General features: G+C 45.5%; 1 protein-coding gene across 1 annotated transcript in view; it reads right to left on the reverse strand.

The window, feature by feature from the left end:
- Positions 1 to 17,923, reverse strand: part of Abcc4 (ATP binding cassette subfamily C member 4 (PEL blood group)) — a 212,873-nt gene that overhangs the window by 95,186 nt on the left and 99,764 nt on the right. Inside the window, exons 16-19 of the mRNA XM_085698192.2 lie at positions 17,070 to 17,210; positions 16,690 to 16,727; positions 15,887 to 15,981; positions 13,838 to 13,984 (exon numbers count right to left, since the gene is read on the reverse strand). Coding sequence (XP_085554318.2) covers positions 13,838 to 13,984; positions 15,887 to 15,981; positions 16,690 to 16,727; positions 17,070 to 17,210 — 421 coding nt within the window. The remainder of the gene's footprint in view (positions 1 to 13,837; positions 13,985 to 15,886; positions 15,982 to 16,689; positions 16,728 to 17,069; positions 17,211 to 17,923) is intronic.

Below are 17,923 nucleotides of genomic sequence, written 5' to 3' on the forward strand. Positions count from 1 at the left end.
AGTTCAGATTCTCAGCACCCACGTGAAAGCCGAGCACTTGGGCATAGCGGGTGGGCGGGGGAGACAAAAACAAAGATAGGTGGACCTCTGGGGCTTACAGACCAGACTAGGTAGCCAATGTCGTCAAGTTGGTTAGCTTCAGGTTTGGTAAAAGACTGTCTCAAAAAAATAAGACGGGAAGACCCTCAGACCACCTCATGTACATTCCCACACACGTCACATCAAGAGGTTCATACACCACACATGCACATGCCCCATACAAATGAATGAAGAGAAAACAAAGAACACAGTACTCGGGTAGCTTATGCCAAACCCCAGCACACGGGACCAAGAGGTTAGTGAACATTGAGTTGAAAATCTCACTCTAACCAAAGATTCCTGGGACTTCTACTCTTTGAGCTTTTATTTCAAGCTCTGCATCTCACTTAAATGGACAGGGACAGTACCAAGAGTGGTGGGCTAGAGACCAGAGGCCACTGCAGACCCACAGGGCAGACACTGCAGACCCACAGGGCAGACACTGCAGAGCCACAGGGCAGACACTGCAGAGCAGAGACCAGAGGCCACTGCAGACCCACAGGGCAGACACTGCAGAGCCACGGGGCGGACACTGCAGAGCCACGGGGCGGACACTGCAGACCCACAGGGCAGACACTCGGGAGGCATAGACCAGAGGGCACTGCAGACCCACGGGGCAGACACTGCAGACCCACAGGGCAGACACTGCAGAGCAGAGACCAGAGGGACACTGCAGACCCACGGGGCGGACACTGCAGAGCCACGGGGCGGACACTGCAGACCCACAGGGCAGACACTCGGGAGGCATAGACCAGAGGGCACTGCAGACCCAGGGGCAGACACTGCAGACCCACAGGGCAGACACTGCAGAGCAGAGACCAGAGGGACACTGCAGACCCACGGGGCGGACACTGCAGACCCACAGGGCAGACACTGCAGAGCCACGGGGCAGACACTCGGGAGGCAGAGACCAGAGGGAGTGCTTTCTTTTGCGTGTTGTCATTTTGTTAAGCCTGCAGGTGAAGCCAGATAAAGGACGGTGACAAAACTGCACAAGTTTAAATTGCCAGAACAAACAAACGATGCTGCTACCCAGTGACAGGACGCAGGGAAGGAGTCCAAATCTTCCCCACTCCTGGCTGATCCACGGTTTGATAAGATGCTGTTTGTAAAGCCAACAGACACTACCAGTCAGAGGACTGATCGTCGGGACATCAAAGCGGTAGGGAAGAAACGCCGCAAAACCCTCGGGTGTCTTCACAAACGGCCTACTTTGGAGAGTTTCTAAGCTTCCTCTTTAAGTTAAGAAACCTTCATCCCATTATTTCTAAACAAATCCCACCGTGTGACAGGGTCACGGAATGTCAGCGCAGAACGGGGGATGGCGGAAACTATGCAATAGCTGATACCGACTCCTCTGGTCAGGGGACAGCAAGGGGCTACCCACCTGCACACACCCTCCAGCCGCTGAGTGAGAACCGTCCTTCTGCTGGGCCTCTCCACCCAGTCACCTGTCTTGAGATTTCTCAAGGCTATTAGAACCAGCCAATAATTTATGGCATTTAAATTGTTGGTTTCTTAATGCTAATGGGGCAGTCGATGTAGTAGAAAGTTTTATTTGCCCTGTTTGATTTATTGCACCCTTCAGTGTTCTACAAGATAACCCATGGCTTCGAAGAACCAACCAGAAATCTCATTTTCTTCGCAGGCTGCCGTAGCTGTACGTGGTGCAAGAGGAAGTTTTGAAGTATCAAAATGTCCATCTGACAGACACGTAGAAGGATTGCCCAGAATTAACTGGAGTGAACAAACCACAGAACGTCTCTAAAAACATCCCATGAATAAAATTTGAAGCCTCAACAATCTAAAACTGCCTCGGGCCAGCTTTAAATTTCACTGGTGGAATTTGTCGTTTTTTCACGCTTTCTGCAAAAGGTGAATACATGCAAGTTCTACATTCTGACCCGTAATCGTGTTTAAAAAAAAATAAATTTCTCCCACTCCAAGAAAGTATATCCCTCCACTTCCCTGGAATAATTCCAAAGTGACATTTAAATAGAACTTAATTTACAGAATTTCCAACAGCTTCTCCTTAATTACAAATGGACTTCTGTACCGAGCTCCAATCATATCACTTTCAAACAAAAAGTAAACCAGATGTTTGGTGCTTACATGCAAAATTGAGCTCGCATTGTAAAACAAAATTAAATTGAAAATGAACTCTGGAATGAAGCTAAGCCCCATTGAAAACAAAAACAAAAACAAAACACGCAAGGAAACAAAAGCACACAATACTGGTTTTGTCTGAGGCTTGTTAGTCCTGGGTGACTTATCTGCTTCTCCACAAAGCCCAAAAAATGCGGATACCACATCCTCGTTATTTACCAAAGCTAGTGTAATGGTGTGAGTGAGAACTGCCTCCCACAGGCACAGACACCTGAACTCATGGTCCCCAGCTGGAGATGCTGCTCCAGGGGCCTTTGGAGGTACAGCCTTCCTGGAGGAAGTACGTCACTGGGGGTGGGCTCCGAGAATTTCCCTCACAAGCCACCTCCAGTCCTCTTTCTGCTTCATGCTTGCATTTGAGGACATGAGCTGCCAGCGTCCTGCTTCCACTACCTTGCCTGCCCTGCTGCTAGCTGCCATGCTTCTACCGAGATGGGCGCTCATACCTCTGGACCCATAAGACAAAACAAACTCACTCCTCTCACAGCTGCTGGCGTTTCTGGTGTATTACCACATAATAGAAAAGTAACTAAGCTATAGAGCGTATTTCTTTAAGTTGGTTCTATCATGTCCATACCACAGATAATGGTATGGACATGATACCATACCATTCCAAGCAGTTAGGCAAGACCACACAGCCTAGCATGGCTGAGGACTGCAATCTACAAATAGGGAGGCAGACTCCAAAGCCAGGCTCTATCACAGTCTACCCCTGTTCAAACCCACCACAGAGAAATAAAGGAAGGTCACTCACTGCAGTCCCTGCTGGGTGACCTCTACTTGTCCGGTTACGTCTAAACTTCCTGTCTTAGACCCTTTAACTGAAGACAATGATGGAATGCACACTGCACCGTGGAAAGCGAGATCTCACAGGCTCACAGAAGTATGAGTCTGCTGAGGACAGCTGCTTCAACCCAGAGAACCCTCACTGACAGGCAGGCTTCTCTCAAATCGGATGCCAAATCGAAAGTCACCGTGAGAATTAAGGTGAGAAAAGATGAAAGTTCATGCAAAATGGTGAGGTGCTCCCCGTTCCGCAACACAAAGCCCACACTCTGACCTCATCTCAGCATTCAGCATTTTAACAGAGAAAACCCTAGAATGAGACATCCCTACGAGTTAAGTCAATTAAATAGCTGTAAACGCCGACAGTTATGGAGTAGGGAAGAAAAATGGCTGGAAGACAAATATCGAGGGAGCTGAAGCTTTCCACATGGGGTTTGTAAACTCTTAAATGTAGGAGAGGCCCGAGTACTAGCCTGGACTGAGGACTGGATGGCTCTTGAAGAAACAATTTACCTGACTTTGCGATGAACAGCCCATGTCTGCACTACACAGACGTTCCTCCGAGCCTCTCAGGCCGGTTATGTCGACACCCACTTATTTATTCGTAAAGCCAAGGGAGCCAGACTTTCCAGTACCCCAAAATTCACCACAAGGAATCTATTGCTTTTCCTCCCACCAACAGGGCCACGTCAAGACCAGCTCTGAAAAGTGGGTACCGAAGAGAACTCTGTCTACAGTATAACACAAGAGTGGCTCGTATTAACCATATTTGAATTTCATTTTTATGATAAGGAAAAGGAGATTAGAGAGAAGATGTCTGTCAGCATGAGATACAGTTTGAAGATGTCAATGTAGGGACTGGAGAGAAAGCTTAGCAGGTAAGAGCACTGGTTGTTCTTCCAGAGGACCCGGGTTCAATTCCCAGCACCCACATGGCTGCGCACCATTGCCTGAAGCCTCACTTCCAAAGGATCCAACATCCTTACACAGAGATACATGCGGACAGAACACCAATTCAGTGTGTATGAAATAAAAAAATTAATTAAGAAAAGATGCCAATATGATCTTGTTCTCCAAAAAGAAAGACTAAATTTACAGTCCATATACCAATCGCCCAAAAATTAATTTCATGATTCTAGGCCATCTTGACTCTAATAAAAGAATTTTTTTCTTATTTAAAAATGTTGTATGAATGGGTGGGTGCATTGTCAGCCCGTGCGTAAGGGACCTGCAGAGGTCAGAAGCCAGCTCTGATTACCCAGACAGCTTGAGTCACCCTGTGGTGCTGGGAGCCAAGCCCAAGGCCTTCCTCTGTAGGAGTTACCAGTGCTCCAACTGCAGGCCCAGTGCTCCGCTCCCTCCTTTTTACTTTTAGTGATGACATGCAAGAAAGTGATGTCTCCTTGTTCTTCTACTCCTGAGCGCTTAAAAGTAATGAGAGGAAAAAAAAAAAACATTAAACCACGGCTCTGTCTGTGCCGCAAAGCACAGACGATCCAGGTGTGCGAAATTAGACTTGTGAGAACGTATACGTCAGAATGAATCACCTGACGCTGAGGTGTGTCTGCAAACCTCGGTGCCTGACAAGAGGCACTGGTGTGTTACTGTTCTCCGGCCCTCAAAAGTATCCAGATTAGATTATAGACTTCGCTGACGGAATCCAAAAACTCCAAACTTCCTCTGAGTTCAGAGAGAAATCCTGAACGGCAGGGCTGCTGGCCTCCAAGGATGTGTCAACAGCAAGCTGCACTGCGCACCACTTTCCAGCAAAGGCAGACCTGCAGGCAGGGTTTCCCAGGATGATGAGAGCGATTGCATGGGAAATGATGCTTGGCTAAAGGTTTCCAAATACCCAGAACGAGTCTACAGCAGACTTTCCAGGTGTTCCGGAGGTTGAAACATTTGCCAACGTGACACAAGCTATTAAAATGCAGATGTAAAAAAAGAAAGGAAAGGCAAAGACTCCCAGAATGGAAAACCTGACTTAGCGATAGCTTTCTAAACAATCACACATCTTAACAAACTTCCACTCAGCATGCACGCTGAAGCGAAGGCTTTCTTCTAGATATTAGTAGGGCTTCTACTTAAAGGAGAGGATGTTTTCCCCTCTTGGTTTCCAAGAATGAGAACACTCAATGGATTACGGGTGATTGCAAGAAAATATTCCCAACAGAGAAAATATTGTTTATTTCCTACCGAGATGTCTAGAAAGCAACCCTGGAGGGCCCTGCCCATTTCCTAGGTTGAGCCGCAGCAAGGTGACTTCCCTGATGGGTCAGGATGTGTCTGGACGACATTGGAGACCTGGGCCTGCTGTAACTCAGCAAGTGTGGCCTTCAATACAGAATCGTGTACTTCAGTCTCCCAAAGGCCCCCATCCTTCCTCCCACTAGTGTCAGTATGAAGACAATTTACCCTGAAGTGTCGGGAGAAGAGCTTTGGCAAGCTTTACAAAATCAAAGCCAGTCGCTGGTGGCACTGATGGTGAGGATGTACACTATCAGGCCATGTCCAGGACCAAGTAAGGTGTCTATGTGTCCATCTACAACTCCTCCATTTCCAATCTGGACAGTTCTATACAGAATCAGGGACTGCAACACTCTTTTTTGCTTATGTTTTTTTAAACAATCTATTGTCTGTGGTTATTTAAGCATGGAAATTCCTGTGAGGATGGAGTCTAAGACACCTAGAAGCTGACCAGTAAATGTCTGAGAAGAGAAGCTCCTTTTTTTCACCTCTTGGAGGCCAAGGACGGGAGAACTGAAGTGAGTGGCTTAGCAGCCACAAGGCCGAGTTCTCGCCACACAGGAGCAGGTCAACTCCATCCTTCTCAGCTTCCCTTTGCTGCAGTTCTAACACATCTGCCGATGTCTTAAAATGGAGGCATCGACTCCTATTTCTCGGAGCACACAGCTTATCAAACACAACAATGAAAGCAGCAAAACTCCAAGCTATGGAAAGGCCGAAAGTCCTCTTCGACGTACACTGACGTCTCAAAGACATGTGTTAGGTGTTTGACGGTTTCATTGCCTCAGTTGGTAAACCACGGGAGAACCTAGACCCACAGGCCAGGTTCATGAACCAGAGAGAACCAGTTCTGGCCCACCCACTCTGTAGACTAGACCCACTACTGTCAGCTGCTCTCTAGAAAACAGAACCCGGTTCCATATATCTGCCAACTATAAAACAAAGGGGTGTAATCTTTTTCTCATTATCACTGCGCTCCATTGTTTTCTCTGGGCGTACCTTGGGGAGATGCAAAGGCCCCGACCGAGCCTGCCCTTGTTCCCTGAAACCAGCATGCGTTAACTCATCAACTACAGAGCCCCCCAGATCTGGAGTCTGGGAAATGTGGTAATAAAATAACAAGTAAGTCTGAAAGGTGGCAGGGAGCACAAAGCCAAGCCAAGACATGGGTGGTGCACACATAGTTAACTACAAAAACAAAACAAGAGCAGCACACAAACATAACTCCAACTTAGGAAGTCCTGGCTGACTTCCACTTAATACCCAAAATTAGGCTTCATCTCAACTATACTCTCCACAACATCAACACTTACTCATGATGAAGCTGGTTCAGAATTTCAACTCCGTTTTCTCTTGAAATAATGCACAAAAGCGGAGGCTTAGGTTGAAGATTGTTTGACGCACTTGTTGTTTGAAGTGTTCCTTTCTGCAGAACTAACACTGGGGGAAATCTTTAAGAGACAGCATTGAAGGGTTTTAGATCACGCATCCATCTACTCATCCTAGATGGCAATGGCCAAGGATGGCGCGGGTACCTCGCCCTAAGTGAGCTGCATTTAAACAGTGCGGATTCTGACCCATTGAATGCCTCACACTGGAGGGCGTTAACATCACAGCCATAGAACTTCACCTTCAGAGAAGACAGACTCACAAGGACAGCATTATTCTCAGAGACTAAATACGATTCGCCTTAAAGAGCAACTATCATCTTGACAAGTTCCAGGGTAGACTGGATAGAAGTAGACAAAGCAAAACAAAACAAAACAACCCCAATACTTTATGTGAGCTAAAAGGTGACTCAAGGATGCAAATATTCAGATTTTTTCCATGTTTGTTCATTGAAAAATGAAGAGTGAACATTTACAATAGAGAAACGAGGATGAAATATAAATATGCATGTAACATTTAATATATGCCTTAATGGAAAATAATTAGATATAATTAGAAAAATGTCATCCTTTTAATCTTCTGAAATACAATATGGTCATCATTTTTAAGAAGTTAACAGCTTCTCAATCTTATCATTTAAACATTCTATTGGACAACCATGAACACAGTGCTCTCTCTCTCCTCTCTGTGTGAGTGTGTGAGTGCATTTGTGTGTGCACATGCAAGCACACATGTTACTAGACTGCCAGTATTTCCATGTACAATTTATTATGGAGGAGAAAATGAATAAAGAGCAATCTGAACATTCTAACAGATTTAAAACGTGCACTAAAATAGCACACTATTTCCTAGCTGTAGAAAAGTCCCATAATAATCTTGCTGAGAGAGATTACTGGTGAAATAACAAGAGCAATCAAACATATGTAACTATGTAACTATTTAAACTCACAACAAAGGCCTTTATTATGCTATTAGCAGTAAATGGGCAACTCCCATAAAATATCACTTAATATCACCCCTGATAAGAGTTTAAGTACATATAACCATTGTTGTGTGAAAAAACATTATTTTTAATGTGTGACAACTTGACAGGATTTAATTGCCACACCTACTTCAAACCATTTAGCTATTTCATTCAGACTAGAAAAAAATAATATTTATGTGGCTATTGAAGATCACCATGATTAATGCGATCTTTTGTGTAAATCCTTTTGTGCTCACTCACGTTTGTTATTATTAACAAGGAAAAAAATGAAAGGGGTAACGTGTGTTTTTGTTTTGCAACAAAGCTTTTCTGACGATGACTAACTTCTTCCTTTGAGCAGAAAAAGCCTCTCCAACTAACTAATGCACATATAAATATATTCTTTACAATGCGCATAAAGCAAGGAGGGAGGGGAGCCCTTAGGCCTGATGCCAGAATTAAAGCTATCTAGGCAGGACGAGTACATGGGAGCTGTCAGGACGGCTGCCATGCTGATCCCCAGTTCCTTCCAGCTCCTCCGCACTCAGGGAAGAGAAATCACCATCTCTTTGGCCACAACAGCTCTCACTTGAAAGGAAACACGGCGAGGGATTTGGCACCAACGGGCACCTCACCGATTCCCAGCTGAATATTTATGTTGGTGACGAATGATGACATCGGTGAGCTATTCTAACACGAAGCCTGGCCTTGTAAACCGTCTGAATGATGCTGGTGTCAAAACAACACCTACCATAAATCAGAGGTTTTAAGACCAGTATTTCTTGTTTAAACATGCTACCCGCTCAGCAGAGGCGCTTGTGTGAACAGGCATAGATTAATGTGTGCTAAGCAGAGCCATTTTACCTCCAAACTTATAGAGCTATAATTTAACAGGCCTATTATTGTCAAGGTAATTTTGACAGTGCTGTATTATACTTGTGAAAATATGCATTTAGCACTAACTCCAGTGGTCACTGGAACTGAATAAACAGACAGGTATCCTGCAATTACAGTGCTTCTCTATTGAGGACTTTCTTCTTTTGCTTTTCTGGCAAAGGCAAGGCGTGTTGACGATTGCTTTTATAAATGCTCCGGGAAGGCAGCCTTTCTGATGGCACAAAACACATACTGTATAGCTTTCAACTCTCTCTTCACCTCTGCTTGAGTTGTTCAGCAACTTACCCTGGATTCCGAGAACTCCCTCCCGGACGGGAGAAAGAGAACAACCATGCAAACCACGGACAGCCCTCCTCCAGTTCCCTGACGGGCACAGCCTGAATTAGAACTGTTGGTATTTGTGAAGTCATCGACAAGCCCAATTTCCCACTCAATCAAGCTGTGAATCTTAATCATTATGCAGTCTCTAGATGTTTTATTAGGATGGATATGAAAGTGCCAATCTTAAAATCTATGGCTATTGGTGATGTTCTCAGTGGACACTTCCACCAAAAGTGTGTGTGTGCGTGTGTGTGTGTGCGTGTTATTTAATATATATTTTAAATTAATAGAAGTCAGTGTGCTTCTTTTCCCCTTTTCCCAGTATTTTATTTTTCATATGTTTAATTTTAAAATGGTGACATTAAAAATTGATACTCCTTTTTACACCGTGGAATGCACACCCCATCACACACATTACACTGCAGAAAAAATCTGACACATGACTGAATGCACTGGCCATCGCCCAAGACTAACACTGTCCCTCCGAGGGAAAAGAAGCAAACATGTCAACCTGCACAGGTTGCTCCACTTCTTTCAGGCAAACTGACAAATTAAAGCTAAATAAGTATTCCTATGGAATCAGAAGTCAATGTAGCCAGTCACTGGCAATGTGACCAAACTGGACAACGGAAGACAGGGCCACTAGTCAGCTACTCTTCGGTCTCTATGAGCAAAAGGAGAAGCTGGGTGCCTCGATGGAATAAAGGTCTTTGTAGATTCAGAGGGTGTGGAAACTAAACTCAAGACATAGCAATCATCTTTCTCCCTGAAGGAAAGCTGCAGTCAGTCAAAACCAACCCTTTAGGAATAACATACATCCAGTCCCTGTCTATTTCAGAGTCTATTCCAGCCTGGGGGACAGTCCTGTCTATTCCAGAGTTTAGTCCAGATGAGAACAGTCGCTGTTTATTCCAGACAGGGGGACAGTCCCTGTCTATTCCACAGTCTAGTTCAGAAAGTGCTGAGTGGGGATAAAATGTCCACTCTGAAATATTCTCAAGCAGCAGGGAAAGATTTATATAAGGCATGGAAACAGGGGGAGGGGGAGAGCCTTCAAGTTTAATGAGGTATAAAGACACGGACTAGAAAAGGAGAATTCCTCAAGAAAGCTTCAACAGCAAAGGTTTTGCCCTGCAAGCGCTCGGGAGCTCGGTCCCTGCAATTCTGCAGCCCATGCTGCCCTCTTGTGCCCAATGTCCAGAGTCACCAGGCTCCCTGCAAGGAGAGCCTGCTTGTGATCACAAGAGAATTCCCATGGCTACGTTTGTTAACACTCTCGACCTGGAATTTGTGTGATCCTGATTATTAAGATCTTCTTGAACAAAAGTGCTAAGATAAGAGAGAAATTTTGATGAGGAAGAGGAAGACGAAAAGCGAATCAGAAGATGACTATAAACACATTCACACAAGGGAAAGAGGAGGGGCGCAGCCGAGATTCGAGGTTCTGTCACAGACACAGAAGCCATCACCAAACCCCTCCGGAGAAGACAAAAAACAAAAGGAGTTGAGAAGACTGAGGGGAAACTAAAGAGGAAGAAGGGAAGTTGCCTCTCGGCCATCCAAGGTCATAGAGACTGTCTTGCTTCAAAATTGATACTAATTATGAGCTTAAGATTTATCAGATTATGAGTAAACACTCAGGGGCATTTTATATAAACTCGCCGTGACTAAGTTTGCATACTCATGCCTGGATTCTACAGAGAGAATAACCTCACATCTTAGGACTCAGGTGTGACCTTGGCCATCGGTCATACGGGATGTGAAGTTAATCTTGTCCATAGGATCATGGAGAAGAAACCTATCCCTTCAGGTCTGGTCCACTCTCTCCTTTTGATGCCAGTCTGACACTTGGGATGAAGGCTCTGTGGACAGTGTTGTGGACTTCATGGACGGCCTGGGTCTCTGGACAAGCACAACCCAGAAATCAGCACCAGAGAGAGGCCAGGAGATAACACTTCCAGGAGAGCAAGGCAAACTCGTAACAGAAGGAACAAGAAACTTTTAACCTCCAGAATATTGTCTCTGAGATTCTGACACAAGTGGCAGCCAGAGCCAAAGAAGGGATGGAAGGTCCAGCTCTCAGGGACGAGCTGGATTTGAGACACAGCAGACAGTGGTGACGGGATTCTGCGGGCTCCACCTGGAGTTTCTGTACCAAAGGGCTCCCGTGTCTAACTTATGGGATACTGTAAGCTGGCAAAAATTCTTAACTGGATGTATCTCTTCACCATTGCAGAATGTGCAAAATACTGTTCAAATGAGAAGTGACATCTTAAAAAGTTTTTAATCTTCTGTTTAAGCACTCCACTACAGAGGTAAATAACTCGTGTTAACTTCTGGGGCAAGCAAGGTCTATCTTGTGGGGTTTATCGGGGCTCTGTTTCCATTGAAGGAAGAAAGTCCTGCTAATAGACACAGCAGGAAGAAGCAAAATGGATGCCTCTGGCCTGATGTACGATTAGTTACCCAATCTTGTTGATTTTCTCCAAGAACCAGCTTTTTGTTTCATTGATTCTTGATTGTTTTCTGTGTTTCTATTTTGTTGATTTCAGCCCTCCGTTTGATTATTTCCAGTCTTTTACTCCTCCTGGGTGAATCTGCATCTTTTTTTTTCTAGAGCTTTCAGGTGTGCTGTCAAGTCTCCAATGTGTGCTTTCTCCGTTTTCTTTAATTGGGCACTTAGTGCTATGAACTTTCCTCTTAGCACTGCTTTCACAGTGTCCCATAGGTTTGAGTATGTTGTGTCTTTATTTCATTAAATTCAAGGAAGACTTTAATTTCTTTCTTTATTTCTTCCTTGACCCAGGGGTGATTCAGTAGTTGACTGTTCAACTTCCATGAATTCGTTGGCTTCCTGGGGGGAGCATTGTTGCTGTTTGGATGCTCACCTTTATAGACCTGTATGGAGCGGGGAGGACCTTGGACTTCCCACGGGGCACGGAACCCTGACTGCTCTTAAGACTAGAGAGGGAGGGGGAGGTGGGAAGGGGAAGGTGAGGAGGGAGAGGTGGGGAGGGGGAGGGAAAAGGGAGGCGGGGAAGAGGTGGAAATTTTTAATAAATAAATAAATAAATTTTAAAAAAAAGAGGTAAGGTGGTTGTGGTTTTGCTCCTTCATCTCTTTGATATCTCAGCATCCCCCCCCCCACAAAAAAAGATTAGCTACCCAAGATTTAGACTGGGCCCTAAGCTCCTCAATAAATAATAGCAGGACCAGGAAAAGCTTATGGGTCTCGACCATGAACATGAGGAGCCTGGTGAGCAGGAGCAGGAGGACAGACAGACAGCAGAGCACAGCCTGCTCAGCGTTCCAGGTCTGTGCAGCTCTCCAGTGAACTAGCGGGGCAGCCGCAATGCTCACAGCCCCAAACCCTACGGCCTCCTCTGAGCGCAGCTCCAGCCACACCACATGTGGCATCTGGGATTCATTACTCTTTGGGCTCCACCTCGTGCCCAGTCCAGATAGTATCTGTGGGATTAATGCACACGTGGTACCTTCCGGTCTGGTCTTATGTAATCCTCACGACAATCATGTAAAGCAGAAAGGGTCAGAATTGGTATTTTGATCCCACAGGTAAGAAAACTGATCATCAGGGCCACTGCCCCTGCCCTTCACAGTCTTTCTCTGGGAACTGATGGTAGAGAGCTGGGCACCACTTCAAGCACTGAACACCATTCACCCACTTAAATCTCAGTTCTATAAGATGGGTATAGATATTGTTCCCATTTCATACATGAGCATCGTCCCAGCTGTAACGGGTGATTCTCAGTATCAAGACAGCCACTGGCGCCATGGCCCAAGCTTTTAACCAACGCATCTAACTCTGGAAATTATTTGTCTGAAACTATCCAAATGCTTTGCTCTAGGTCCAGCAGCTATTTAATGCCCAGTGGGTCCTCTACGCTCCCTCCAGGGCATGCTCCTCCACAATAGGTCCCATTAATTATGGCCTGCATAAGCAAAGCTGCCCCGGGCCTCACCACTGACTCCCAGATGACCAGGGTCTGTGATGACGGCTAACACTTCCTAGCAATTCGGCCGGAGGAGGCACCTGCAGACGCAGAGTAGGTCAGAGGACCGTTGTGTGGGGCCTCCATGCATTCATGGGGAGGCACTGCGAATTGGGATCTCTTTAGGACAAAGGCCCTGTCATACAACCAGAGCCCAGAGGGTTAAGAGAGTCATGGGTGATGGCAAAAGGAGAGTGGGCTTTCTGTTGTTGGTTTTGTTGGTTTTAAAAATAGAGTCAAATTGGGATGGAATGGTCACTCCAGAATCTCAGCACACGTGAGGAAGAAGCAAGAGAGCTATCACCAATTCAGGGTTAGCCTGGCCTACACAGTGACCCCCAACCCAGCCAGGGCCACAGTAGCAAGACACTACCTCACAATACTAAATACATAATATACCTCTATTATATTATATAATAATAAGTGAGATAAAATACAGAGTTAAAAACTTTTACTGGGGTGATCACATTTAGATATATCTTCAATACCAGTCAGGTCAACCTCAGAGTTGCGCTGTCTTACTTCAAGAAATGAACGATGCTCCCAAGAAAAGACACAAGTACACAGTCTCACGTCTCCTGCTCAGAGAGGGTTCCTCCTAACGAGACCCTTCCTGAAGGTGGTACAGGCCAATGTTGTGTGAATACAGTAGGTGTCTTAGCCACTATGCAAATAGATTCTACCTACCTGCAAGGTGAGCAGTGAGCCCCGTGAGCCACATGACAATGGGGTTCACAACTCATTCTGCAAACTGAACACCAATGTGTTGTTGCACACCTAGACACATCAAGATAACTCTACACAACTGATACTGAGATTTTCTACTGTGGAAGAGAAATATCAGGGAGACTTACAGTAGACAAGGAATTAACGGGCAGTGATTTTTCTCTCAACATCGCTTCCTTTTCAAAGACTGAAACATCCTCAGATCTTCAATGCGTCAACAAGACATTTACTGGGGAACTTGCATCTGACTTACCTATTGGATTTCGGTCGAAGAACAGGACCGGAGCTCTCAGGATGGACTCAAACATCCTGTTGTGTAAAGTCTGGGAAGCCTTCACAAGAACGTAGAAGACCAACAGGGATCTTGCGATGCCAAAAAGGACGGTAATGGCAGTTAATCCTGAAATAAAGGAAAGTCAGAGAGAGCGGGATCAGTACATTGTCTCTACTAATGCTACAGCAGGTTGGATAGGCTAGGAAGATATCACTTATTTTATTGCATAAACATCTAGGTTCTACCTAAGTATAAAGTATTTATAAGATACACTGACAAAAATTTTAAATTTTTTTCCTCAATAAATGGAAAATATGTATGCCAGGTGGATAAAGTATAGACAGCAGGCTATATACTTTATATACTGCATGATAATCATTGGAAAGTTGTCCTTTCTGTCTCCATATCCAGAGGTTATTTATAAGACCCATAACCTAACACTGTAGTGGGTTTCGATACCGACTCATAATACTAACGGGGAAGAAATTCACCTTTTCCCTGTAGTGAATGCCCACGTAGCTTTAAGGAATTTGAAAATACCACATTAAGTGGCATATAGAAAAACTTAAATGGTTGAATCATGAGAAAATATAAATCAGTGTTAAGAGAGTTAAATAAGCACCTAATCACTATGTGTCCCGTATAAACGTCATGTGTTTCAAATGAGCACCATCTAAACTCTATGTTTAATTAAGGCACGCTCGGATAACCGCTCTGCACAGAGATGGGTGGGGTGAGCTGTGTGCTGCTGGGGATGGAAGATGTTTGCACACGAGGCGAGTGTTCTTCCACTGAACCACAGCCCTAACCTCTGTCTCCTAGCATCTACTAGCTTTCGCCCACACGGCTGCCCAGTACAGGGAGAACTGACAGGGTAAAGATTTTGCCGTGTAACAACACCGTGTTTTTATCTGACTTCTGAAAGCTGCTTAAGTTCTGAAACTCTACACACGGGCATTGTCCGTAGCCTTCCAGCCTACTCTACACACAGGCATTGTCTGTAGTCTTCCAGCCTACTCTACACACGGGCGTTGTCCGTAGCCTTCCAGCCTACTCTACACACAGGCATTGTCTGTAGCCTTCCAGCCTACTCTACACACGGACGTTGTCCGTAGCCTTCCAGTCTACTCTACACACGGGCATTGTCCATAGCCTTCCAGCCTACTTGAATAGACAATGGACCTATTTCCCGTTAGGTCCTGCATAGTCCAGGGGTTGGGATGGTAACCAGTCAATGGATTAAGTCAATACTGAATCCTGGGGAGTGGGGCTCTGTCAGAGATAATGCATCCTATCTGAGGAGAGCTGGACGAGAGCTTCCTGTGGGAATGCCTGAAATTCTAGATGAGGATTTCTTTTTTAAAGTATGTAATTCTACACATATTCCGGGACAGCCTCATGAAATCAGAGTGGTGATGAGAGCACTCTGGCGAACCAAATGGTAGGAAAGTGAAGGAGCCGCATTCCTAGACACCAGGCTGCTCTCTGCTTAGCTTCCCCCTTCAGTAATTAGTGAGGCCCCGGAGATGAGCGGGGCGCTGGTGGGAACTCTGCACACCTGCGAGGGGATAATGCTTTTACTTGGGGGCCTCGCTGTCAGAGGATTCCATCCAAGTTCAATAAAGGCCTGGGCTTACTTATGCAGACAGAATTGGAGCAATCCACAGCACAGGGTGCGGATCCGTTTCTAATCCCCTGCCCATCCATATAATGATAGAAGAGTTAGCTAAAGCAACTTATTAGGATAGACAATAGCCACATAGTTCCAGTGGATGGTTTTCTGAATGCTCAATCCTAGTTTAACTTTCAAAATCCAGTATAGGGCAAATTAAGAGTCTTCATTCAACCTCTTCTGGTAGATTTCAAAAAAAATTATTATTATTCTAATTAATTCACAGAGCAAATGCAACTCAGTCTCCTAATCTGTTAAGACGCTACTGAATTACTCCTAGGAGCTCCGCTAGCTCACACAGGCTTGTTGTAAGCACCTCAGGCTCCCAGATAATAGACCCAACGGCTAAACTTTACCTGCGTAAATTCCTAAGTACCAGTTAAGATCTAGGGTCTCGGTTACACTTCCATTCCCGTTCTCGGTGTTATTCAGCGCACTCTGTTTGTTTGCCCTACAGACAGAATGTGGAAGGAAAAGACGATCAGGTAAACATAACCAAAAGGAACCTCAGTGGGAGAAAAAAGTCTGGTGCGAGAAAATGGGTCTCAGCTCACACAATCCTGTGAAACTGCCTTTTAAACTTCAGTTTGAATTGGGCTGGAGAGATGGGTCTGTAACTAAGAGCACCTGCTGCTCTTCCAGAGGGCCTGGGTTTGAGTCCCAGCACCCACATGGTGGCTCACAGTTGTTTGTAATTCCGGTTCCAGGGATCTGATGCCCTCTTCTGGCCTCTGTGGCCACAAGGCACAGACACGGTACACAGATATATATGCAAGCAAAACACTCATTTACATAAACTAGAATAAAGGTGCCGCCTTTAATGCCAGCACTCGAGAGGCAGAGGCAGGCGGATCTCTGTGAGTCTGAGGTCAGCCTGGTCTACAGAGTGAGTTCCACGATAGCCAGCCAGGACTACGCGGAAAAACCCTGTCTTGAAAAACAAAGCAAAATCATTCTGAAGCTTGACAGTCAGTTCCTAGCATGTAGCTGAGGACCAGACATGGTGAAGACTTCTGTAGGTCACACTTCACCAGTCTTTTTCTTCAGGAGACGAAGCTTAGACCAGAATGTTCGACAAGCTCACCTCTCCCTAAAACCTGTGGAAAAATGGAGCTCCCGATGGATCTCAAAGCCGTTAATTCAGACACGAGCCACTCACCAGTAAGACAGCCACCAGTCCTGAAGGACGTAGAAAACCTGCAGAGGACGTGAAATACAACATTGGCATGGCTTCCAGACTTGAAAGTCGAAATTGCTAAGGTGTGGAGATACAGAGGGCATTTGCAGAGAACCAGGACGATTCCAGCAGGCACGGGTCAACACCAAACCCCACTTCCCAGACAAGATGTCATGGTTAAGATTCTACAAGGTAACCCCAATTTTTTTCTACACATTTTCAACTCCACTTAGCATCCCTTATGTTGCTCCCCACCAGACAGCATACCTTAGTGTAAATCCCGAGAGAACGGCACAATGCGTCAATCACGCAAAAATGTATGTGTGTGACTACACACTGAGGGCACAGATGCCATTATGTACCTGCGCCGCCATGTTCAGCAGAATGAGGAAAATGATGAAAAACCAAGATGCACCCGCAGCAAAGTAATTCTTGTAGGCCTTGAGGCCGATTTTCCCTTCCAAACGGCTCTCCTCGGGCTGCGCTGCCTGTGTGTTTTCTGTCTGTGAAGGGAGAGGTGCCAGTAAGCAAAGAGTCACACAAAACGTCTTCAAAAATTGACTGTTGACAAAGCTCCGGGAAAACAGGTAAGTGATTTGTGGCTGGTAGGAATCAAAATTGGTAATTCTTCCCTTGCACATACCTATCCAGTCTGGCAAAGCATCCAGCCAGGACTCAGTCCTCCCACTCCTAGGAGCACTTGCTCACTGTGGCATGGCTTTGCGTGAGCCTCGCAGCATGATTTCTAGCACACGCCTGACACCCACACCCAAAGCAACCACAAACTAATGAGGACTAAACCGCCACTCATCAACGGAAGAGAACAGGGTGGAAACGGAGGTGCAGGTCTGTCTGCACGGGGTGCACACTGAACACATGCAAGGCTCTGAATCCAACTGCAGCACTAAAATCACCAATAATAACCAGGCGGCTCACACCGCTAGCCAAGCCCAGGAACTGAGTAGAAACCTCTACAAGAGATGGAGGAGAGCATATCCATTCACATCAGAATTATCCAGGCTCCTAGAAATGGAGAATGAGGATTTGGATAGCAGAGACGATAGTCAGACCTGGCGTGCTTGAGTTCCGCAATTGCACATTGATATTATTCAGAGGAAAAAGATCGTCATCTGTACTGGAACCTCTATGGGCACTTTTCTTTTGGCCACTGTTCCCTAGGCTATCATGTATCAAGTGTTTATACAGCATTTATATT

Source organism: Myodes glareolus, chromosome 12, assembly GCF_982192425.1.
Source record: "Myodes glareolus chromosome 12, mMyoGla1.1, whole genome shotgun sequence".
NCBI classification, from domain to species: Eukaryota; Metazoa; Chordata; class Mammalia; order Rodentia; family Cricetidae; genus Myodes; species Myodes glareolus.